Below are 26,154 nucleotides of genomic sequence, written 5' to 3' on the forward strand. Positions count from 1 at the left end.
CAGGACCAAGGCACCTCCCCCGGCCCCACCCCCTACACCCGTGCCTAGGCTGGGCAATGTATCTCTCCATATAGAATGGGCTCCACTAAGCTTGTGCATTAGTGTTAGATCTTGGACCTGCTACCAATGGCCTCATATATTGTCCCAGTCACATCATTGTCACCTCTATTAAGGGAGTCTAGTTGAATCTTATGCAGGTTCCCCATTTGTCGGACCTGAGTCAGTGATCTCTCACTAGCTCGGGTCAGCTGATTCTGTGGGTTTCCCCATCATGGTCTTGACTCCTTTGTTCATACTATCGCTCCTCCCTCACTCTGATTGTACTCCAGGAGCTCAGCCCATCTGTTTCTGGAAGAGGGTTCAGCTTCTCTGGGGTTGTGGGTATACTGCCTTTCCTGCCCCACCGCATGCCCACCTGTACCTCTGCGCCTAACCCCATAGAGCCAGTGGGGACCGGCGAAATTAAGAGGACCTGGGGCATCCTCTTACTGAAGGGGCCCCTGAGAGAAACCTGCCTTGTTATCATATGCTTGGGGATAGCTCCATATGGCTTCCATAACCAAATAATCCTGTGGGTCGTCTCCTGTGCCCACCAGTAGCATTGTTCCTTGAGTTCAAGCTGACAAATAGGCACCCGGAAGCAGAGGCAAACATCTCTGGGAGTTTGAGGCCAGCCTGAGCTACAATGAGACCCTGTCTCAAAAAACAAAAAAAGTAGCTAGAGCAGTATTTTCTTTTCAGTCTGCCCTGTTGGTTCAGATTTTCTGCATCCCTCCCTCTCTACGTGTTGAACAGCACTATGCTGTAAGAGTCCTGGCTCTGCATGTCGCCCTCCAACTGAGCCAGTGTCCATCAACAGCAGGCCTTCGAGTAGTCACTTGCTGCCTGACTAGGTCATTCTTAGGTACATTAACATTTGGGCAGTGGTCTTCAAACTGGTCCTATGACCAAGAGCATTCATGCCTCTCACGAACTCACTACGCACCATGCCAGACCTACTTGGTCAGAAGTCTGGTTTCAGAGCACTACACATTGAACTTTAGTGAGAGCCTTAGAGCTCTTACTCCTCCCTACCACAAATACTGAAAAATGACTGTGGGGGATGATCCTCCAAGGGGCTGCCCCAGGCATGACTTGCATATAACCAAAGGCTCCTGAAAGGTGCAGAGCAGGCCCTTCTAGCTGCTATGTTGGCTGGATACTGATGGGCCTGAGGAAGGCAGCACACTCCAATGTGGAAGGAACCAAGTGGCTACACTAGATGCTGTACATGGCATGGAGAGTCAAAGGCAGGCTGGGGCTGTCTCTTACTAGTACAGAGGGCTTGTCCAGCATATGGTCCAAGCAAGACCCTTGGTTCAGTGCCTAGCAACAAAATAATAAACAAGGGGAGAAAAAAGATAGGTGTGTCAGATGTAGCCAATTATAAATGGCTTTATAGAAATATTCCATGCTAAAGATCCGGATATAAACAAAACTGTCTGGAATTAAAGTGGAGCTTGGCATCCTGACAAGGGAAAACAGTCTTTGGGTTTTGTTTGTTAGAGATAGGATCTTGTGTAGTCCAGGCTGACCTCCATAACAGACAATGACCTTGAACTCCTGATCCTTCTGCCTCTACCTCCCAAATGCTGGGATTACTGTGAGAATTGTAGCCTCCAGAAAGGATGAGCATTAAGACCTTTTGCTTCCATGAGAACAGAAGTTAACCATGCAACACATGACTTTGACTGGTTTCAACTGGGTGATATTTATCCAAGGTTGAGACACAACCAATTGAAATGAAGTCTCCATGCCCCAAGTGGGTCTCAGTAGTCACAGTTATCTGTGCTTGCCTACGATGCTGCATCAACTGCCATGCTGACTGTGGTCCCTCAGTGAAGTCGGCATACCCAGTAGACTGAACTGGAGAGCAGACTGCACTACACACACACACACACACACACACACACACACACACACACGTCTCGGTGTCCCCCAAACGTCATATGCCGGAAGCTTGGTCCACAGTGACAGTGAGCGGCTGAGGCCCAGTGAAAGGTGATTAGGTTTGGGAGGCACTATCCTCAAAGGGGGTCAATGCTTGTCTTCCAGTTAGTGCTGCTAAGACCAAGCTCTGAGGACGAGAATGGGATGGCTCATGTCTATAACCCTTGCACTCAGAAGGCTGAGGAAGGGGGATCACCATTAAGTTCAAGGCTACACAGACTCCCAGGCCAACCTCAGCTACTTTAAGACTGCCAGCATGTCTGAGCTTTGACTCTCTCCTGCTTCCTGTCACATGTGCTCTCCTGCATAACCTTCCACCAATGTGATGTCATTACCCATGAGGCCCTCCAGAGGCTAAAGATGGGGCCACCTCATCTTGGCTCTTCATCCTCCTAGGCTGTAAAAGAAATAAACCTCTCTTCTTGGTAAAGCAGTTGGCCTTGGGTATGGTGTTATAGCGGGAAACAGGTCAGCATGTTACCAAGAGCCTCTCCACTGTCATGCCTGAAATGCTATTTTTTTCAGATACACAGGTAGCCAGGGGCCCTCATGACAATGTAGCCATGCAGAATTAAAAACCAAACTGCCAATATAGGAGAATTGATCTTTCTGCCTGTCATTGTTCATCTTGACATTACAGCATAAAAATGTGGGAGGAAAAATGAAAACAAATGACTATCAAGGTGTCTGGAAGGGCAAGTACAGTATGGCCTTGTTGACAGAAGTGTGTCACTGTGGGGGGTCTCTTTTGCTCTACTTTACTCAGTTTGACAGACAGTCCACTTCCTGTTGCCTTCTAATCAAGTTGTAGCCTGCACCATGTGTGTTTGCACACCACAATGCTCCTCGACATGACAATGGACTGAACCTCTGAAACTGTGAGCTGCCTCCTCAATGAAATGTTTTCCTTTGTAAGAGTTGCTGTGATCATGGTGTCTCCTGAAGCAACAGAAGCCCTGAGTAAAACAGGCCTTGTGCAGACTGGGCAAATGTTCTCCCACCTGAGTTATATTCCAGCCCTTACATGCTATTATCAAAATCTCAAGAGCAAAAGCTGTTAGTGGAGGCATTGATGAATGCTCAAGGTCCCTCTGAGAAAGACACACCTGTACTCTTGGGGAGCTTAGCAACATGACCTAGAATGAGGACAATTAATGCCTTCCACTGTCAAACTGATGAGAAAAACAGGAACCAGACGGAAGGAAAAGTCATGACAGGTATTCAAAGGCTGTTTCAATTAAATAAGTTCAATTGTCACTCTAGCCAGGTGCACTAGGAGCTTGTGACCATCTAAAGTGCAGCAGTGAGCATGCTGCCAATGGCTACAAAAGGCAGAGGGACCACGGCCCAACAAGCACCAGGCTGCTGGGGGCAAGGTGTCTTTTCCTCTGCAGTTTCTAAAGGTCCCACACACAGTTCTCTGAGAGATTAAAGTAGGGAAAACGAAAGGGAAGTCAAAATCCACCTGGAAGAAAAGGTAAAACCATTTCATGTGAACGTTGGCTTCCAGCCAAATAAAATCAGTGTTCTCCTGTCTGCACATAGTCTTCTGTGACCTGGGACAGGGTGCTCAGGTACTGCCAGCTCAGGGCAGCCAAGAGCATGACAAACGACAGGTAAATGGGGGAGTAGTGGCTTCGGGAGATGAGTTGACAGTTGGGAAGGCTCTGTGTCCTGATGGCGGAGATGACCTCCTTGGTTTTGCTAGAAGATGGGTCTGAGCTGGGGATCCGGTGATGAATCTGTTAGAGAAAAAGGAAAAGCTACTGAGCGCTGTCTCAAGTCCACCACTTACAGACATTCCCATGGTTTGCTCTAACAATACTCAACAGGTAGGTAGGTGCTCTATGCCCATGTCACCAAGGAGAAAGCTGAAGCACCACCTAGGCGTGTCCTGCAGATGACAAAGCACAGTGCAGTGCACCTATCTTACCACAGAGCCATTAGTGGCCAGAGAGCAGCCACTGTACCACTTCAGATACCGATTCCTTAGGTGGCAGGCATGGAGTAGGTGGCCGGTGCGTGTTGACAAGATGCAGTTAGCATGACCAAAGGCATGTGTTGGATGGGAAAGACTCCAATCCCAGCAACTGGGCAAAAGCAGCTCAGAGAAATAGGGCCTAACGGAGCGGGAACAGCCGAGATCACCAGCAGGCCTGCCAGGACCCCCCTACAATGTTCCTTATAGCAACCTGCACATCGGCCGAGTCCCACTCTCCTTCCATCCATGTCACCACTGCCCCGAGTAGTGCCCTCAGTGACTCCCATCTGAGCCCCAAATCCACTCACCTGTTCACATAGTCAACAGAGATGCACACCTGTTCTCACTGACCCTGTGCTCTCCCCATCACCTGCAGACCATCTTGAGCTCCTTACAGTGGACATGAGGCGACTTGGGCCACCCCCCTCCAAATGCACAGGCCACTGGGACCTCTCTCCTTCCACATATGCAATGAATGATAGTCCACTTCTTTATCCTTTCTCGGCCTTCCCATCGCACCTCTGTATACCCTCACCAGTCTCATCTGAATCAAACTGGCAGGTTACTGGTAGGAAGTGATGGCAATTTGAGTCAGAACTGGGGCATGAGGTGGAGAGGATGGAACAAGCATTTTACAGAGTTTAAGCCAGGCACATGGTGTACATTTCATCATTTAAGCACTCTAGAGGATGGTGAATTGAGCACAGCCTGGGCTATATAGTGAGATCGTTTAAAAATAAACAGGACCCAGGGCTGGAGAGATGGCTCAGCAGTTAAGAGATCTGTTCACATCACCCATATGGAGACTCACGGCCATCTGAAACTGCAGTTCCAGACAGAGTTCCTGGTAATGCAGGATACCTCTGACCCAGAGATGCAGGACTTCATTCTACAGAAGAGGCCAGGACACACGAAGGATGACTGCAGGTTGTAGCATTTAATTTTGACACCCCATTGGTAGACACTGCATCACTACAATGGACTATCCGAATTAACTTACAAAGAGAATGGGATATTTTGGCTGAGTGTTGGAGGTTCCAGCCTATGACTGATCACCCACTATTTGGGGCCTGTGTCAAGGCAAACATCATGTAAGTGCATAGTGATGTAAACCTTCTATATCCAGAACCAGGGAGTAAAAGAAAGAATAAAATGAAGAGACCAGTCCTGTCCTCTTCAAGACACATCCTTGCCATGTACTCTATGTCCTAGCCTTTATGGGTAGGGAGAGAACTGAAAGGACCAGCCCCAGCCTGTGGGTTAATGAGTGTGAAGGGTTTTCTAGTGCTATTAAAACCAGAAATTTTTTTCATCTAAAATAGTTCTAAATTATTTTATTTTTTGTGTACGTGTGCATATCTGTATGAATGTATGATATGTGAATGAAAAGTGCCTGTAGAGACCAGAAGTGTCTGATCCCTGGGACCTGGAATTACAGGTGGCTGTGAGCCTCTTGGTGTGGGTGCACGGAACTGAACCCCAGGTTCTCTTCTTAAGCCACAGACACTCTTAACCACGGAGCCATCTTTCCAGCCCTCTACACTTAACTTCTAGGGGATTCAAAATGCCCCCTCTGACCTCCACAGGCACCAAACACATACATGGTGCACATATATATATGCAGGCAAAATACTCATACACATAAAAAAATGTATCTTTTAAAAAAAAAAGTTAAGTGCAGTATTGTATGCATGTAATCCCAGCACGTGGAAGCCTGAGGTAGAAGGTTCAGGCATTCAAGACTAGCCCAGGCAGCATAAAGAAAAATATTAGCTGGGCGGTGGTAGCACACTCCTTTAATCCCCAGTACTTGGGAGGCAGAGGCAGGTGGATCTCTATGAGTTCGAGGCCAGCCTGGTCTACAGAGCAAGTTCCAGGACACAGGTTACAAAGCTACACAGAAACTCTGTCTTAAGAAACCAAAAAAAAAAAAAAAAAAAAAATTAAAGATCGAAAAAGCTTTAGTATCACCTCTTTCTGATTTTCTGATATTTGTGTGTGTGTGTGTGAAGAATATCAGATACTTTTGTGGAAAGAATATCCACCATATAATGAAAATTTGAAATAAAATTATTATTATTGCTATTGTATTGATTACATATTTATGTATGAGTACACACATGCCATTGCACAAGTGTTGAGTGTATTTTTCCATCAAGTGGGTTCTGGGGATCAGACTCGGATCATCAGACTTGGTGGCAGGTGCTTTAACCCACTGTGCTATTTCTCTGCTCCTGTTGACTGACTATTATTATTAATGATTATATTAAAAATTTTTAGATATATTGTGCTTTATGTGCATCAATGCACAATTTGTTGGATCCCCTGGAACTGGTGTTATGGATGTTTGTGAGCTACCATATAGGTGCTGGGAATCAAATCTGGGTCCCCTTAATAGCAACAAGTGCTCTTAACCACTTAGTCATCTCTCCAGCCCCAGTCCTATTTATTTTTATTTTAAAAGATTCAGTTATTTTTATTTTATGTGCATGGGTTTTTGCTTACATGTATGTCTGTGTGCCATGTATGCACTGCCCACAGAGACCAGAAAAAGGTGGTGGATCTCTGGACAAGCCAGAGCTCTAGGATGTCCCAGGAATTCCATGATTAAAGCAGATGGCAATGTCATTAACAACTAGAGTTCATGCCCAAGGCATTAGCTGGGTAATAGCCATAAAACATCTACATAAGAAAATGAGTGAAATCAAGACACAATGCCAAGCAATCCACCATCTAAAGAATAAGTAAAAGCATAAAGGCTCAGGAGCAGGAAGAGGAGAGGTTAAACAGGAAACAAACATCACTGAAGACAAGAAAGCAAAGGGCATCAAGTGACTTGCGGGGTGTGTCGGGGGGAGTGGAGATTTAAAACAAACTAGTTTTCATGTCTATCATCAAAGGCCATCAAATTATTTCTCCCTCTTCTGGGTTATACACAAGTGCTAATCTGTACAGTTAAGGTGGCCCCAAGGGCATGGTAAGGCCCAGAGCAGCCACATGAGAGGGTCAGAAGGCACAGGAACATGAAAACAATGGCCCTTGCCAAGGAACTCAGTTGGCAGAGTAGGGGATGGAAGTTTCCAGGTATTTGTCCACATTTCACTTCTATCCCAAAATAACAGGAAGATTTCCCTGCTGACAGGTTCTCAGGCTGCTCTGGCCACCACTAAGCAGTCTGTCCACCTGCTCAGGAGGGTGTGAGCCTTCATTGCACCTCTCTGTAGGCATTTGTGGACTCTGGGAAGCACTTTCCTGGTATATCCTCAGTATAACTGAGGAGACAGACTGCAAGAAACATGTCCTCCTTTCCGACAAGGACAGAAGTGATCTGTGAGGCAACAGGATTGGCACCAGCTGGCATCTAGACACCAGCAGGTCAGCCTACCTGTAGACCTCGTATAAGTCTTGACTGGCTGGCTGATTTTGAGACAGAGTCTCATGTAGCTCAGGCTGGCCTCAAACCTGCTATGCAGATGAGGAGAACCTTGAACTCCTGATTCTCCTGCCTCCACCTCCCCAATGCTGGGATTATAGCCATGTTCCACCATGCTGGTTTATAGGGTGGATGCTGGGGATCAAACCTGGGGCTTTGTGCATGCTAAGCCAACACCACCTGCTGAGTTGTATTTCCAGGCTGCAAGCCTTCATTATAAAAACATCACTGGAAAGCTTTCCTTAAGGCTAACATTATACTCAGATTTTATTGTTTGGACTTTACAATTTCAAAATTTTTCTGCATCAAATCAACTTAAATATTAATACATCCTTTATCTTGCATTTCACTGGAGTAACCTTACAGAAAATTAGAAGCCCTGGATTGGAGGTCAGCAAGCTTTCTCTTAAAGGGCCTGGAGCTATTTTTAGCTTTCTGTGCTACTCTGTTGTAACTATTCAACTCTGCCCTGAAGCTGCAAAAGCAGCTAGACAAGGAGAGAACACAGTGGTTGAGTTACAGCAATGGCATTCACAAAAACAACTATGCCACCTTTGGCCTCAAACTCAATCACCAGCAGCACTTAATTCTAACAGTCAAGAAAAACACAAATAAAATAAAAAAGTACTTTAGTGCCCATTGAGGTTTTAAAAAATGATTTTCTAAAATTAGTGATCAGTAAACCAAGTAATCCCCAAACTGCACCTGTAGTACCAGCACTTGTGGAGTTGAGGAGGGAGGGATCAGTGAGTTCAAGGCCAGCCTGAGCAGACACTATGGTCCAGCCACATATTGCCTGTATGCATGCTGACACAGCCTGGGGAGGGAGGTATGTTTTGCTTTATAAGGTGGTTTTGGCATTTGAAATGAGAGTTGCAGAAAAAAACGAAATACTTAAGAATTGATTGTAGGAGCTGGAGAGATGGCTCAGAGGTTAAGAGCACTGACTGCTCTTCCAGAGGTCCTGAGTTCAATTCCCAGCAACCACATGGTGGCTCACAACCATCCGTTATGAGATCTGGTGCCCTCTTCTGGAGTGCAGATATACATGAAAGCAGCAGAATGTTGTATGCATAATAAATAAAGTTAAAACAAAAAAAGAATTGATTGTAACTTAACAGCCTTACTTTGTCTACATTCCCTTCTGGAGTTTTTAAAATGAGCTCTGTGATATGATAGAACATACTTACTATACTGAATGTCGGGACATAAGCATTTCAAATATGAGATTCACTCAGCCATGCGCTGCATTAACTTCCAAAAGCCTCAACCTCATATCTTTCACCCATCAAATGAGCTTGGTTGGTTTCTAACATCATCTCACAGCTCAGGAGACATGATTCCTCCTGGAGGCTTCAGAGTACAGCCTTGCTTCTTTTTGTCATCACAGGTCCTGTAGAGCTATTATTTTCTAATAAGGGATACCAACTACTCTCTTTAGGCTATAACACTAAGTAGTGAGGACTATCTACTACTATCCAAACATGGTCTGGTTAAACAGTGGCATGATTTGATGCATAAAACCAGCTACAGATTACCCAGAAAATTAACTAAAAACCCACCTCTTCTATGTACTGGTGTATGATAGCTTTGACAGCTGGCATGTTGGTGGCATCCATCATGAGGGTAACTGCTTGCCCCTTCCGAATCTTCACTACCCCTTTGAAAACCTGCTGATTGTTGTAACAGGCAGCCAGTGTAGCGATGGCCATTACCTATAGGTAACAGGAGAGGAGGAATCTCATGTTCATGGAAATGAAACAAAAGGCACTGCTGCAAAGCACTCATGGTAGTGAAGCCTTTCTGTGGAAAATACAAGTGCCAAAGAACCAGCGTGCACCAGCCAATCACCACCACCCAGGAGGCCAGTAAGGCTCTACCTTTCCATCTCCCCACTTTCTCAACAACGGGGTTAAATTATTCTGTCATTTAGTCACAAAAATTCCATCTTATTTACAAACACAAGTAAACACAACATTTTCCACACTAAAACAGTGAGTTATTATAACAGAAATATATTTCAAAATAATATCTGCAAAGAATTTTCTAGCTTATCCTATTATAATCATTATACATTAAAAAACTGTATAGGATGAAAACAGGGAAGGGGTACCTGTGCTCAAAAGTAAATGATTCTTACCAGATGGAAACCTAAGCTAGGTATACAGACTGAGCTAAACGTCATTCAGAGCTCTCAGTACAACATAATACCAAGCTTCTGAGGGAGTTAATTACAGACATAACTGGCAAAGAAAATTACTTAGTGTAAGAATATACAGAGGCAGGGCTGGAGAGATGGGTCAGCGGTTAAGAGCACTGGCTGCTCTTCCAGAGGACCCGGGGTTCAATTCCCAGCACCCACATGGCAAAACACCAATGCACATAAAATAAAAATAAAATTAAAAAGAGAATGTAAGAGGATAGGTCTACATTGCTATCCTAAGCATAGAAAAGGGCAAAGATATTTAGGTATTTAGTGAAGAAGTGGTTACATCTATTTACTCATTTCATGTGTATAGGCACTGTGGAGTGCCAGGAATCTAACTCAGGTGGTCACTTAGTGGCAGGAGCCCTGACCTGCTAAGTTGCCTCATGGTAACAGCCTTGCCCAGTTAATCAACATACTGGCCATCTAGGCTGAGGCCAAGCTTTACTTACTAGCATAGTGATCTAGCTAGTTTAAAATAGATGATGGGAATTGGGTAAATCCAGAAGGAAGGTTCTGGAAAAGTTGGCTTTGTTCCTGAATGTGGTACAAGGAATATGCTGTAACTTACTACCTACTCCTGAGCAAGAGAATACACCAGAGTCACTTTCTTAAGAAACCATGAGTCACAACACAGCAGAGCAAGACAAACTATATTCTACCCAGCCCAAACCACCACACTCCATACCTGTGGAATAGCACAGAAGTTAAACACACTTTGGTTCCGGAGCCTTGACAGGTAGGTGATGACGTGGGGGATATGGTGCAGGGTGTTGGTTATGAGTTCATTCAAGCACTGCACGGCCACATCTATGTTTTCTGGCTTAGCAAAGTCTTCCAGCTTCTTAACATATCTGCCCCACACCTGGCCAGTCAAGAGTACAGAACAAGTCAACAGGTGCACCAGTGGAGAATTTACATGTATGATGAGGTTTCCTCAGGGAATGGAGGGGGCTCTGCATGGACCATTTAGCATGTGATGGGTGGGGCCTGGGTCCCATCCTCAGCACCAAAAGAGAGCTGTGCTTTGTACAGTGAAATCACTTCACTGCTCACTGAGATCCAGCTGTTTTAGGCTTCAGGTAACAGCCACTTAAGGCAACTAGTCAAGGTCCAATGACAACAAAAGAGGCAGGGAAGGTGCCCTTATAAATAATTAATGCAGCATGTACCAAGCATTATCATAATGACCTCAGCCTACAGAGGCCTCCTGCTGGCCAGGAGGGTGTGGGTCTATTACTGAACACCCCCAGTACACACAAATCAACTCCAGTACCACAAGCAAACCGTTCAAAACCCAAGATGGCCAATCCTGCTACGAATGTTGTTGAGTCAGAACACGTAGGGAAATGAAGCAGGTATGCATCACAGGGCAATCACCTCCCCAGAGCGTAGCAACCTGAATTCTCAGACCCCTCACCTCCAAAGTGTGAGGAGTTCAGTGGTGGGTTTTGGTTTTTGCTATTTCTTTGGAACCACAATCTCAGCAAGTAGCCTCAAAGCCCTGTCTCCAGCCCCAATCTCTGGAATGTTGAGATGACAGGTTTGTAGCCACCCTACCTGACCCAGTTTCAAGATTTTTCTTTTAAATTTAAAATCACTAAACATGACTACTTATTAAAGATCTATTTTAATACATATTTTCATTTATGTGTCTATGTGTGTATATCCCACATGTATGTGGGTACTAGGAACCAAAGTCAGGTCCTGTGAGAACAGCAGGTGCGCTGCGCTTAACTGTTGAGCCTTTGCTCCAGCACCATGTTTTTTTTTTTTTTTTTTTTTCCCCGAGACAGGGTTTCTCTGTGTAGCTTTGGAGCCTATCCTGGAACTCGCTCTGGAGACCAGGCTGGCCTCGAACTCACAGAGATCCACCTGCCTCTGCCTCCCGAGTGCTGGGATTAAAGGCGTGCGCCACCAACACCCAGCCTTCCAGCACCATGTTATTTTTTTTTTTTTTTTTAAGATTTATTTATTTGTGTATACAGTGTTCTGCCTGCATGTATGCCTGCAAGCCAGAAGACGGCACCAGATCTCATTACAGATGGTTGTGAGCCACCATGTGGTTGCTGGGAATTGAACTCAGGACCTCTGGAAGAGCAACCAGTGCTCTTAACCTCTGAGCTATCTCTCCAGCAACCATGTTATCCATTCTTAACATGCATCCAAATCTACCTAGTCAGAAAGTACTAGATTTTTCACATAACCTGGGTGTGGGGGGAACTTATAGAATTAATATATGACTTGGCACTAGGAGGCTGAGGCAGGATGGGCATGAGGTTTACATCAGTCTGGGCTACATGGCAAGATCTTGCTCAAAGAAGATCCCAAGGGTTTTAGGAGGTCTGTGCCTGATAACAGACAACCAAGTACATATTTTTATTATAAATCAAAGATAAGATTAATGGGTTGAGTGCTGGCAACTAGCAGTTTTATGCTACCACACTTATATAAGAATTTCAGGAGTTTTGTTTTCATTTTTTGTAGTACCGGTATCAAACCAGAGTCTAGACATGTACTAGACAAGCACTCCACCTCTAAAGCATATATATCCCCAGTCTCCTATCCAATTTCAGTGTTTGGATATCAATTTGTTTATTTTTTGAGTGTTTACTCAGACTAGCCTTGAACTCAAGATTTTCCAGCCTCAACCTTGAGGGTTTTAGGATTGCAGGAAGGTTTAACATCCCCAGCCCTGCTACTAAAACTTTTTCATAATGGGATTACTTTTCCCTTCCTTCCTTCCTTCCTTTTCTTACCCCCCCCCCCCCCGCAAGCTGGTGCTAGCAATCAAAACCAACACCCTCATGCCTGTACAAAGCACTGAGCCACATCACCAGCCTGCAACACGGATATAGGAACAATGCAAAAAAAAAAAAAAAAAAAAAAAAAAAAAAAAAAAAAAAACCCTTCCATTCAAACAGCAGTGCTCTACATTGGGGTTTTTTTCACTGGGACATAAAATGGAGATGACTCCACAGCAGTGTGGTTCTTCTGATCCTTACTATCCCGCGAGCAGACTTACTGAGAAACTTTACCTTTATACATAATGAATGCTACGGTAAACAGCCTCACTAGCAGCACATTGCTCTGTGGTCTCGCCTAATGAGAAATGGTTGTTTGAGCTGACCGACACTGACTAACTGGGGACTGGACACTGGTCTCATTTTTGTCACACCTCTAGTCTGCAGTGCAGGTTGCTAACTCTTTCACTTCACTCTGAGAACTGTGCAGGCTGAGGAACTGGTGCTCTTGATTCACGCTGTGTCTGTGAGACTGTGGGTCAGGACAGCCAGACTCCTCTTCCTGGGTGGCCATCAGACAAGGCCCTTACCACTCTCCACCACTGAGGTATCACCAAAGGAGAGCGCCAGGCAGGAGCCTTTCTCAAGTTTGTCTGCCCAAGTCACCTGGAAGAGTAAGCACCCTGCATGCTCATTTTTTCTGGTAGATGGCTGGTCTCTTTGTTGCAATCCCATCAACCTCAAGGCTGGGCTGGAAAATCCTGAGTTCAAGGCTAGCCAAGGCTAGCCTGGGCAAATGCTCAAACTTTTAACATTTGAGATTTTTAATAAAATACTACCTTTTATATTACAATATGAATTTTGCATCTGTTACATGCATTGCAAATACATTTTCCTCACTTTTGGACTTATCCTTATATTTATATTCTAAAAGCACTTGGCTTCAAGAGAACATTTTATGAAAAGCAAGAAGAAAATCCTGGAGGGATCTCAATAAATATTCACCAAATTTTCAAGCTTTTGTTCAAAGTTCACAGTTTAATTAAATCAGGTCTTGTATAGTAGACATTCTGTACTTTTTCTACTCAGCACCCCATCTGCCTTTTTTTTTTTTTTTTTTCAGAGCTGGAGATTTGAACCCACAGCCTTGTAAATCCTTAGCACACAGGATATGAGCCACATCTATGGTACCTTCTGTCCCTTATTGTCAGAGACTATCTTAATCCTATCTATCCCGCTTGTGTTGGCAGACCTAATGGAGGTCTGCAGTCAAGAACTGTAGCTACAGGAATACATTCAGGGAAAAGCCCCAGTCCTGAGAGCTTAAGTTGGTTTACCTAGGATTTATCTGTGACTTGGAGGAAGTCTGCCCAGAGACAGAAAAAGGTCAAAGCCATTCAGAGCCTAAATCACCAGATGCAGCCTGTCTAGTCAAAGCAAATGGCCTGATGTATTTACTCTATCTTCTGATGTCATCTAGGGTATTTTGACTTAAGTCACTTGCAACCATTGTGTTAAATGATTCATTTTTCAGTCTAAAATTGTTTTCCCCCAAGGATCCCATATCAGTCACCTCTTGAGGCCAAAATGCTCTTCCTTCTTGTTGGTCCTCCAGATAATCACGAATGATATTTGTTTTCTGCAGGAATAGACCCATTGAATTGGCACACTCTGTGTCTTCACCAACTAAGGGATCTTCAAACTCTGAGGTCGAGAACAGACGAGAAAGGCCAATTCCTACCAGTCCAGCAACGTAGTGACAATACTGCAAAAGATTATTGTGTAAAGTACTTTAATAACGACACAGGAAGGTCTTGCCAGGAATCATTAGCTAGCTACAAGAGAGGGAGTTCAGAGCTGAATGTCTGAGCTGTCCTTTTGACTAAAACACAAGCACATGAAAAGAATACAATCAAGATGTAACTACACTGTGTTCTTGACACCATCTGAGCACTCTGCATGTATTCAACCCAGACACCGCAAGACCTACTGCTATCCCTCCATGGCACAGATGACAAAACTGGGAAGCACAGAGGTCAATTACCTTGCCCATGATCACTCATCTGCAAAGCCTAGGGCCATGACCCAGAGGTGCTTATTTTTATTTTATTTCTTCTTTCTTTTCATCTTGTATTAGGATTTGAACTGCATAGCTTTGCTTCTCCCCCCCCCCCCCAACTCACAAAGACCTTCCTGTCTCTGCCTCCTAACTGCTGGGATTAAAGGTGTACACTAGGTAGGATCTCACTCACTTTACTTTTGCCATATTCTGTAGACCAGGAAGGCCTCAACCTTTTGCTACTCCCACCTCCGCATCCAGAATTGCTGGCTAAAAAAGGGTAGAACTATGAATCCAGCCTAACCAACATTTCTGAAAAGGTCTCAGCAAGGTTTTGGCAAATGTAATGTTCAACTGCCAAAGAGTTTCTTTCCCATGAAAGTGCCCTGCCCCTACACTTCTGCAAGGGACATGCTGCTGACAGTAACGTGAAATGGACTACATATTGGAAAACATGCCTGCATCTACAGTGCTAAGAAAAATGCATTTCAAGGTAATAGCTCTTGAGTGGAAACACTTCATTAAGGCCTTCAAAGCTGAGAGGAAAATAATCCATAAAACATTCAGTTATACCTGATCAGGACTTCCATTCAACACAGATGAAAAGGGGTTAGTACTGAATGTGCCATTCCAAGAGTTGGCCAGAACTTTTAACTTTGCGCTGAAAATCAGAAACTGATCTAGCACCAATCATGCATCTAATCACTTGGAAGGTATAAGAGGCAGTTCCAAAGACATTCCCAGTAAGTTTGAGGGTTTTGTTTTGTTAGTCAAGGTCTCACTATGCAGTCCCTCATTGTCCTGGAACTTGTTATGTAGCTCAGGCTAACCTCAAACTCACAAGGATCTGTCTCCTGAGTGCAGGGATTAAAGGCACATGCCATTATGCCTGGCCAAGTTTGGCAATTTGTTTTTGTTTTGTTCAGTGCTAAAGTCAGAGCCCAGGGTCTGACTACATCCTCTGGATCCATACTGACTCAATGACTATGTTAGTCTATTTCGAGATCTGAACCTAAGCACTGCTGGAAATACAACTCACCTAAACTCTTCATGTATTTAAGAGGTCAACAAATAAGTGGGCAAGTCACTTCTACTGTCAGTCCCTTTGCCCAGATGAGCAATCTATTGTAGCCTGGCCTGTATCCCTCACTGCTGGTAAGAAAGAAACTCTGGCCAGACAAGCTATTACTGTGTTTGCTTCATCCCCACCCTCCCCAGGAAGATGCACCATGCCCACAGGGATAGCTCAGCTCTCTCCGTCAGCAGTTGCTATGGATTCAGTTTCTCTAAAAGCATATGCTGGGAGTCTCCAGTGCAACTGTGCTGAGGCAGAGATGTCTTGTGGGAGATGGAAGCCATGAAGGCTCCATCCTCATAAGTGGATTAGTGAAAGTTATAAATGAGCTTCAGGCTAAGACTTTCATCTCTTGCTGTTATGCACGTTTTATCTCTCTGGACATGTTACAGTGAGACCCACAAGAAAGTCCTCTCTAGATATGGCTTAACTTCCCAAACAGTTGAGGAAGAAGGCATGAAAAACCTGGATACATCTAATTATTCTTTTTCTTTTTGGCATCAAACCCAGGGCCTTAGGCATGCTGGACAAGTTCTCTACCACTGAGCTACTCCAAAACCAAAGAAGAAATAACTCCTCTGATGACTCATACACTAAAGCATGTACATGCACAGTATTCAATAATGGAAAAGAAAATAACAATACAACAAGCACTGCTATTTCTGTATTATAGGAAATGATTTGGTCATTTACCTAAAATTTCACAGCAACTCAAGGATAATATTATAATTCACTTTGGCAACAGTAAGCTCTTTAGGGCATGTACTGTCACTGACAAAGAGTCAGCTTTAAGCTAAATGAGTATGAGGACACAGTCAGCTTAAACAGATGTTGGTTAAACCAGAAAAACCCAGATCTGGAGGATACGCTATCCTTGTTCTGAGCTACACCATGGTGACAGGTGACTGTCCAACTTAGTAAATATAGATGTGGACCCTGCTTACAGAGACACTGACCTTGTCCCAGTCCTGTTTGGAGGTCACATGCTTGTCCACAAATTCTGCCATCCCACATCCCATTTTCTGGCAGATGTCAGCAATCACTGTTTGATATTTCTCAGCCAGATTTCTAAACTCCAAGGAGATCTGAAATGGAGACCATACAAAACAAAAGATTTCACACTTTGTGGTACCAAATAGAAATGCACAACCCTGAAGAGCTCACAAGCCAGCTCAGACAGCCACTTCCCTAAATCAGCCAGGGTCTCCAGGCACTTTTTTCTTGAAGTTAGTGTCTTTAACTCAAGCAAATGAGTTAGTAAAGCAACGAAGAATTCTGTCTTCCAGGAACCTTGAGGGAAGGTCTGCATTTTTCTTCTTCAGGCTCTGCTGTGTGACATAAGCCAGGAGGACTTCTCCCACCCTCAGGGAACCGAGCACACTCCCAGGTCCCTGTATCACTTGGTGGCCATTCCAAGGACATGAAGGCACATTACAGTGACAAGTCTCCTGGAACAATAAAGGCCAAATCCCAAACAGGGCTGGAGGCTCAGGGCACTTCCATTAACTTTCAAAGACAAATTCCTCCCCTTATGAAGGCCTTAGACAGAGCACGGTTAAAACACTGGCTGATTTGTTGTTCTAAGCCCCACCCTCCTTTTGAGACAGGCTCTCAGTATGATAGTCAGAACTGACTTAAACTCTTGGTCCTCCTGCCTTTGCTTCTCTAAATCACTGATGTATGCTGACATGCCTGGCTGTTTTAACCTTTTTCTTTCCTCTGAGTTTTTTTTGTTTGTTTGTTTTTCAGACAAGTTCATATATATCCTGGCCTCAAACTCACTATGTAGCTGAGGCTAGTTTTGAGTTCCCAATCCTCCTGCCTCCACTGCCCCACCTCACCCAGCTATAAAGAGGCAGCAAAAAGGATGCATGAGTCAGTACCGGGTTTCCGGGGCCAGGCACCCTGGGTTCCAATCCTGACTCCTCATTTAGGCAAGGGACTTTAATTTCGCCATACCTCAATTTCCTCATATGCAAAAATGTCGTAAGTACAGAAACACCACAGATGTATAAGTATAAGCCAGGAGTGGTAGCACATTCCAAACGCTGAGGTAAACCCAGAGTGTGGTAGCACACTTTTAGTCACAGCATTGGGGAGTTCAAGGCCAGTCTGTTTTATAGGGCAAGTTCTAAGACAGCCAAGGCTACACAGTGAAACCCTGTCTCAAAAAAAAAAACAAAACCAATCAACCAACCAGCCAACCAACCAACCAAACAAACAAACAAACAAACAAACAAACAAAACACTCTAAAGGCTAAGGCAGACAAACATGAGGTAGCATGCTCACACAAACGATGCATCAAGTAGAGAGCTCACTTGGCTTATTCTCAGAACCATGCAAATGGAGGCCCACCCATCATATGTGGCAAAAACATTTAAATTCATCAATTGGGCTAATAAATTGTCCTTTAAAGTACATTCTATCTACCCTGACTTAATAATTTTGTAAGAACTTGAACCTTTTAGATTTGAATTTAAAATGCCTGATACCTTCCAGGTTTGAACAAACACCTCAGCCCCCGTCTCTTCCTGCAGCAGCTCCATCCAGGACCAGGACAGCACCTTACTCCTGAAGAAAAGTGTCCCAGAGCCAGACTTCCTCTACAGCCTTTCTGAACACATCTTTTCCATGTCTTCTTGTCTTACGTTGATCCCCAGAAATGAGAGGGTCTCTCATTCAGATAAAAATACTTCTCGATGCTTCACCCATCAGTACATAAATGGCTAACAATCCCAAATGACTTCTTTCTGGCCTATACTGTCATCTCCCTTTTCTCTACCTGGGACAATTCGTTTCCAAACCGTCCTGCTCAACAGGAAAAGATCAACTTACTGCTCACCTTTGAATGCCAAACATTCTCCTCCCACTGGACTGCCACATGCATCAAGAAAGACACTGGGCTTTACAAACTGGACGAGGATATGAAAATTACCTATCTCCCCAAATTACTTTAACATTCTCACATTTTTGTATTCTTTCTGCTGTGTAGACAAGGCAACCTTAGATTTTTATGACACATGAGAAAATTATCCCACAAGGGAAGTATTTAAAGGTTATAATGTCCCTGCATGAAATAGTTTGGGCTGGGTGTGGCAGCACAACCTTTTAATCCCAGCACTGGGGAAACTGGTAGGTAAGATCTCTGTGAGTTCCAAACCAGCCTAGTCTACACAGCCAGCTCCAGGACAGCCAAAGCAACATAGTGAAATCCTGCTTCAAAAACAAAAAACAAACCAAAATGTATTTTGGGAGGCAAGTCTGGTGTTCCTCAGGAGGTTGAGGTAGGAGAGTTACAAGTTCAAGGCAGTATAAAATACAAAGTAAGTTCATGGTTAGCTTGAGCAAATTACTGAGAAACCATCTCAAAAAGAAAAACAAAAGGATAGGCTGAGGATATAGAGCAGAAATAAATAAGAGTAGCTAGTGACCACAGGGCCGTGGGCTCCATACCTAGTACTGAAGAGAAAAACAAACAGAAACAAAACCCACTCCTGCTACTAAAAAGGGGCAACCACATAGTTCACAGCATTTCATCTACACTAGCAGGGCTCAAGGCTCACCAGTGAGTTTCAGAGGAAACACAGTGACTGGCCATCAGGTACCTTGAGGACACCAATGCACCAGCTCCTTCCCTAGTCAGAGCCCTAACAGCTCACTCATTTCTCTAGACTTTCTTGGAGTTAGAGCACAGCACACTATATTTTGGGCTTTAGATCCAAAAACAGGATTTCAGCAAGTGGAAACAGCCCTTGCCCAAAAGGAGTTTTTCTCAAACCTGGCTGGACTTCCATTCACCTGACTCCCTCTCACTCAGACGGATAGAGCAGATTCCTTTATTGTAAAAGTCATAAGGACTGTGCTCCAAACTCTAGCAAACTATGCATAAAACGAATGCCCTCTTTAGGCAGGGTATCAGGGACCACGTGACTTTACTAAACATGCAAATTAATTCTAGAAAAGGAAGAAGTGAGGTCCCTGTATAGTATGAACTTTAGGACCCCTAAAGCTTAGAACTTTAACTATACTCCACACCTCAAGAGCTACTAGCTACAGAACACTCAGTATGCACCAGGTACTGACCTAAGAACTTTATAGCTAAGAAACCACCCAACTCTTGCAGCTCTATCCATGCAGATTGGGATACCGAGTCACAACTCAGGGAAAGTGCCAAGGATCTCACCTCAGCCTACTGCAGGAACCCAAACCCTGCCCACAGGTGTGACCCATGCTGAAGAGCAATTCCAGACTGCCAACCTCACTGCAGGCTACACTACAGTCAACAGGTCCATGTGAGCCAGTCTGAAAATCCACTTTTTTTTTTTTTTTAATGTTTTGAGAGTCTATCTTTTGGAAGCCTGAACTGTGAATGCATCTTTCTGTAGGAATATACCTGGGACTTCTCAACAACACGCTGTAGTAAGGATCACAGCCATGCTATCTTAGGAGAATTAACAACACTAGAGTTGGGGAGCTGTTACTGTCTCTGTCATACAGAGAGAAACCAAGGTGTATGTGTGTGTGTGTGGGGGGGGTATATACCTCATTACCAATTAGTAAGCTGGGATTCTAACCAGAAACGCCTGGGGCTGAACTCTCAGCTGCCAGAGTTCTTAGCCATCACATCCCACTGCCCTCAAACTGTCATTTTACCTCCCTCTCAGCTCAGGGACAACTACACTGCCAATTGTCAACATATGTACCCAGAAGAGAGTCCACTACCGTGGGGAAGTCCTCCAGCACTTGCCGGTCCTTCTGTGTGCTCTCCGTGAACCGCCACTCGGGTTCATAGAGGAAAGTGTGAAAGTTGCGCAGCATCGGGATCTTCTTCTCCACACTGATGCTCATGTCATCTTCCACGGTGTCCAGAGCTCGGAGAACCAGATAAAACACACACACTGCATGGCTGTAAAAAAGCAAAGGCTTTTAACATGGCAACGAGCATGTATTTTTCAACATTAATTTACTGTGTGTGTGAGCATGAATATACCCCAGCACATGTGGAAGCTCAGAGGACAACTTCTGGAATCAGTCCTCCCTTTGCACCATGTGGGTTCTGGGGGCTGAACTCAGGTCTTCAGGTAGGCAGCAAGTGCCTTTACTTGCTAAACTACTTCATTAGCCTCTTTTTTAAAAAAAATATTTATTTTTAAATAACATTTAAAGCAGGATAGCACTTCATGTCTATAATCTCAGCTCTGGGGAGTCTGAGGCAGGAGAATCTTGGGTTCAGGACAACCAGGCCTACAAAGACCCTTCTTCAATAACTCATTTAATTTGTGCCAGGCCAATTTCTAAGTGGTCTTACCAGTAACTCTACAGACCTAAGAAGTGATATCCAAAGCCTATCATACTTAGCACTTACATTTGTTTTCCTGTCTTAAATGGGAGTAATGAACTCTACAGTTTATTGATAAAAAGTAAAATGAAAACCTAAGAAGGTGGATGCCATACCACTCTTAGAATGCTTTAAATTTAACCAATGAATGTCAGGGACCAACAGGCAAATGTTTGGAAGGAACTAATATTTTGAGGTGCAAAGCTTTTCAGCATGAACGCTGTCACGGTAACTGCTGTAAACTTGTGTGCAATGTGTACAAGAGGAAGTTTCTGAAGGCTCAGTATGCTTAAAATGTAGGGTGGCAGACAGAAGCCAAGAAAAACACAGGCCTGCTCACTGACAGGTGCAGGTGCCAGGACTAAAAGAAGTTAATAAACATGGCCGCCCCACCCCCTTCTCTGAAAGGGCGGGCCTAAAAGGACATTGGTAGATAGCCAGGTGCCTGGAAGGGCATTTGCAAGTAAACACGTGGGCGTAGTGTGTGTTTGTGGGGAGGAGGGGGGAGTTAGTCCTGCCTAAGTCACAACAAGAGCCCATAATTCTAAGTGGTGAGTCAACGTGGCTGCAATGACTCAGAGTCCCCTGGAAAAGCGGTCCTCCCCTAGTCAGGGCTCTCCACTAACCGAATTTCCCCATCCAGCGCCTGGATAACCGCGGCGAAGCTGCGACTGGTCTGATTCAGATACTTGTAGCAGGTCTTCAAGCTGCTGCTGAGCGAGTCCTGAGGGCAGAGAAGACACACCGTTGTGGCAGACGTGGAGCAGCAGTGAGGCTGGGGCAGGCAGCTGGCAGCTGGGCTCCGAGCCCGGGACCAATCCTTGCAAGGCCAGGCGGTGGGGGACCAGGAGCAGCCCCGTGGGGGTGAGCCCGGAGTCCTGGGCGCGGCGACCGGGCTAAGCACCAAAGTGCGCTTGACCAGGGCCATGGCCTTGGTGCTGCTGGTGGCTGCCATGGGGAGTGCGGCACGGAGCTCTTCCTCCATAGGCGCCCACCTCGCAGCAATCCCTAGCCAAATTGCAGGGAGCCTCTCACCAACACGTGCAGGTCCGGGCCACGCCCCCTGCCGCCTCTGGCCACACCCCCATCACAGGAACCCCTTCAGCACCCTTACTCTGCGCCTCTTCCCTTGCTTCTCCCAACTGTACGGGAGAGGGGGGCTTGGAACATGAGCAGCACCAGAGAAGCGGGCTGTCCCTCCTTGTGACGGGGTTTTTACTAAACAAAACTTTCAATGCAGGCTCCTCTGAATCCTCTTCTCAGCTAGGCTGGCCTTTGGTAAACTGAGTGCTGTGTATTTGTGGTCAGTCTTACAACTGAGCTCTGGCTGGCCTTGAACTTAATTGTGCAACCCTTCTACCTCTACTTCCTGTGTACTGGGATTACTCGTATGGACCACCACACACAGCAATGTGTCTGTCTTCGCACTGCCCAATTTTAGTCGAAATTACCCAACCTAAACACGTGACCATGCTGGCCCACATAAACAATAACCCCTTACCCTCTGAAGTTTCCCTTAACAGGACTGAGCCCATTTCTATCGTGAGGCTTCTTCACCCCCACTGCAATCATTTTCTTCTGAAGAGACTCTGGCTTCTGATGACCCCTGAACTGCTTTGTGGTCCCTAGCCCTGCTGAGACTGCCAGAAACCTTACACTCGCTGCTCTAAGAAGTATGGTATCAGTGATATGCAGTGAGCTGGTCTTTGCAAAGGAAAACAAGGACGGACAATATAAACTTTGTAAGAAAGTGGAGGTTTGGAAGGTGTCTTACTACAGATGCCCACACAAAACTGCCGTTTTGCGTTGCATGTGCATTTTAGATGGATGTTTTATGAGCAGGAAAACCGAGATGAAGGTACTGAATTTCCACGTGCCCCTTGCACACAATCTCTCCACTCATTCTAAGAAATGGGAAACACAAATATCTAAGAGGGAAGTCGTTTTTGAAATACTGTGTATCTGCTAGTAGGCAATCCACAGTTGCATTGGAATGTCAGAGAACCTTGGACCGTGGTGGGTCCTGTGAGCTATGTCCTTTTTTATTTGTATTTCCTATATTTCCTAATATGGATACACATAATTTTGTTCAAAGAGTAAAGCTTTCTAAAAAAAAAAAAGATAGTCTAGTACATGAATATAACCCAGAGTTTTAATGAATAAAGCAATATATTCACAGATGATTATAAACAATTCACTCTTTCAAAATGTGCAAAGCTTTCATAGAAAAAAAACTAAATAATTGCTCTCTGCTGAGACAACGCCTTACTCTTGTAGCCCAGGCAGGCATGGAACTCATGGCAATCCTCCTGCCTCAGCCCCTTCACTGCTCAAATTACAGCTGTGATCAATACCCAGAGCGAGTCACTCTTTGCACAGCTCACTGTCACCATGCCTCATGAGTTTCATCTGCAGTGATGATGGTCTAGGGGCTGCTCTCACCAGGACTTGCAATGATTGCAAAGGGACAGCGACACGGCTTTGAAGAGCAGTCTTAGAGAACACCCCCCCCACCCCCAAACAACACCCCAAGGAGACCAGCTACAGGACTTGCTTCCTTTGTCCCTCCATATCACTTCTTTTTTTGTTTGTTTCTGGCTTCAGTATGTCACCTTGAACAATAGGTCCCTAAAATGACCAAGAGTCATCCAATTAAGGACAGTACTGCTCTCTGAATGTTGGCAAGATCTCACTGTGGACTTCCTGTATGTATGTCACAGCTACTGTCCCTAGAGCCTCCCATGTTTTTCACTGCTGCTTGAGGCTAAGTACATACCCAGACCCCTCTCCAGTGAAGGAAAACGGGGTTCAAGGGCATTCAGGGCAAGGGAACAGATGACTAAGCAGGGCTGACTCAGGTTCCAGCTGACAGCTACCAGCACCATCCGTACTTCCCCACCATGGCCATAGTCTTCCCTTTCTTTTATTGTTGTTTATTGTTTTTCCAGACAGGATTTCTCTGTGTACTCCTGACCGTCCTTGAGCTAGACTGGCATCCAATTCAAGAGATCTGTCTGCCTCTGCCTCTGCCTCTGCCTCCCAAGTGCTAGGATTAAAGGCGTGGGCTACCACTGCCTGGCCATCTTCCCTTATTTTTAATAAGGCAAGTTTGCTTACGACAAGAAAACCAAAACCTCAAAAACTCATGAACCTCAGAACTGCATTTAACAGCAACATTAACAACTGCCATTTATTAGGCACTTACTGCATGCCATACACAATACAAACATCACCTTTAACCCTCCCTAAATGTTTCAGGAAGGTATTACAGTCCATGCCACATAGGCAGCAGAATTCATATGTTTTAGTGTTTAAAGACCAAACCATAAAGTGTGCATACAACCAATAATGTTGACTCTTAAGAAAAAAACTTTCAGTTAGCCAGGCATGGTGGGCATAGCTGTGTCTTAGTACTTGATGAAGGGTGAAGAAGAAGAAGACATCTGAGCTACACCCTAAGACATCTTGGCATAAAGGAAAACAACAAAAAAATGAAACAAAACCCCTTTCATTCCCCGCCTGGAGCTGGCAAGCTGTAATTAAGGTACTGTGCCTCTGTGTACTATCTGACTGATGATAAAGAAACATGGAGATTAAGTTACTGACATGTATATCTAAATAGTGGGAATTGGACTTAACAGAAGCCAGAGATCTCCTTAGAAAAGGTTGGCTTCTTCTACTTTGTGACCTCTGAGTAATGTCATACAACTTGCATGTGGGGGAATGCATTTAGATGTGCTAATGTGCCCAGTAAAAGGCAATTTATTTGAACTGTTTTTGTTTTGTTTTGTTTTGTTTTTTTCCGAGACAGGGTTTCCTTGTGTAACAGCCCTGACTGTCCTGGAACTCACTCTGTAGATCAGGCAGGCCTTGAACTCACAGATACCGGCCTGCCTCTGCTTCCCAAGTGCTGGCATTAAAGGCACTTGACACCACCTCCACTCTGCAACCTTGAACTTGTTATTTGTTTATTTCTTTAAGGCACTGTGCCAGGAACTCTCTGCCTGTCTGTTCAAAGTTTAAAAGCATACACCACTATTCCCGGCTTGAACCACATTTATTCTTAGTTGCAGAAATACTCAGCCTTCAATATTATTCAGGGCACGTTTCCCTCAGTGTTTTCTTATTGTTGTTACTTAAGAAAGAAGAAACGTTAAACAGAGGGAAATTAGTTTTCCTGTTTGCTTCCCCTAGTTAAAGGTACATGCACTGCTGTTATTTATTTATTTATTGAGCTGAGACTTTACCATGGCATTTAAGGTGATCCTAAACTTCTGGGCTCACATGACCTCCTGCCTCCTCTTCTGAAATAGCATGCACCACAGCTTGTACTTCAGTGTTAGCACTTGGTTAGCATGCATGGGGCCTTGAGTTCAGTTCTTAACACTGGAGAGTGGGGGGTGGTGCTCACAGGGGCTTACAAAGTGCTCACTAAACACACTGATCATCAAAATCCTGGGGGTGAGTAGCCCAAGGCGCACTTTCTCTGCCCTTTACCCTGGCTACCCACAGTCTCCAAGAATCTCATTTTATAGAGGAGAGAGACAGTCCTCTGCTCTAGATCACAACCCTAAAATGTTGCCAGAAACACTGGGCTCTTGTCTTATCTCCCTTTCCCAACAGAACACGTGTTTGGCAAAAGCCAGGTCTTTGCCTTTTTTTTTTTTTTTTTTTTTTAATTACACATACCAGTTCTGCCTGCTAGCTGGGTTCATGCAACACCTAAGCTTTATAAGCTGTACAGCCTCCAAGATGGAAAGAGGCACAGAGGTGCCTGTGCAGCCAGGTCTGGCTGGGCATCCCAGAGGCACACTTACAGAGTTGTGAAGAAATTTACATCTGAAATCTGCAAAATGGCAGCAACAGTAGGACTCGTCCCTTTCACAATATTAAGAGTGATGGAGTACAGTAAATTGTAAATATGGCCACAAAAGTTTGTGGCTCTTCCCACAAGGAAGGAGTATTTCTCTCCTCCCTCATCCCTGGCTCCCCTGGTGACATTTGGGGTCCAACTGGACAGTAACAGATATGACACATGGAGAATTCTGAAAAGTGTGTGGGTATCAGGGTATAATCCCTTCCAGTGTCCAGGAGTCCCAGGACAAGCCTGCAGGCTGATGAGATGTGTGTCTCTCCTAGACTGGCTGTAACCTGCTAACCACCCCCTTCATCCAACCACAAGCTGCCTGCCAGCTGAGCAATCCATGGAGAAATGGACCCAGCTGTCCCAGACAACTGCTAACTAAGTACCAGTTGTTACATTAAACCATTAAGTTTGGTTTTCTAAAATTAGGATAAATATAGATTCAGCATATTTTATCACTTAGT

At 44.8% G+C, this 26,154-nt stretch overlaps 1 protein-coding gene across 2 annotated transcripts in view; it reads right to left on the bottom strand.

Annotated features, from left to right (window-relative positions):
- Positions 1-2,581: 2,581 nt before the first annotated feature.
- Positions 2,582-26,154, bottom strand: part of Fdft1 (farnesyl-diphosphate farnesyltransferase 1) — a 28,452-nt gene continuing 4,879 nt past the window's right edge. Inside the window, exons 2-8 of one of the 2 annotated variants that reach the window (XM_027390358.2) lie at positions 21,453-21,550; positions 20,211-20,394; positions 16,444-16,572; positions 13,927-14,118; positions 10,298-10,474; positions 8,966-9,118; positions 2,582-3,731 (exon numbers count right to left, since the gene is read on the bottom strand). In XM_027390358.2, the coding sequence (XP_027246159.1) occupies positions 3,510-3,731; positions 8,966-9,118; positions 10,298-10,474; positions 13,927-14,118; positions 16,444-16,572; positions 20,211-20,394; positions 21,453-21,550 (1,155 nt within the window). In that variant the 3' untranslated portion in view covers positions 2,582-3,509. The remainder of the gene's footprint in view (positions 3,732-8,965; positions 9,119-10,297; positions 10,475-13,926; positions 14,119-16,443; positions 16,573-20,210; positions 20,395-21,452; positions 21,551-26,154) is intronic. The other variant, XM_027390359.2, reaches the window with a different exon arrangement.

This window comes from Cricetulus griseus, assembly GCF_003668045.3.
Source record: "Cricetulus griseus strain 17A/GY chromosome 1 unlocalized genomic scaffold, alternate assembly CriGri-PICRH-1.0 chr1_1, whole genome shotgun sequence".
Lineage (NCBI taxonomy): Eukaryota > Metazoa > Chordata > Mammalia > Rodentia > Cricetidae > Cricetulus > Cricetulus griseus.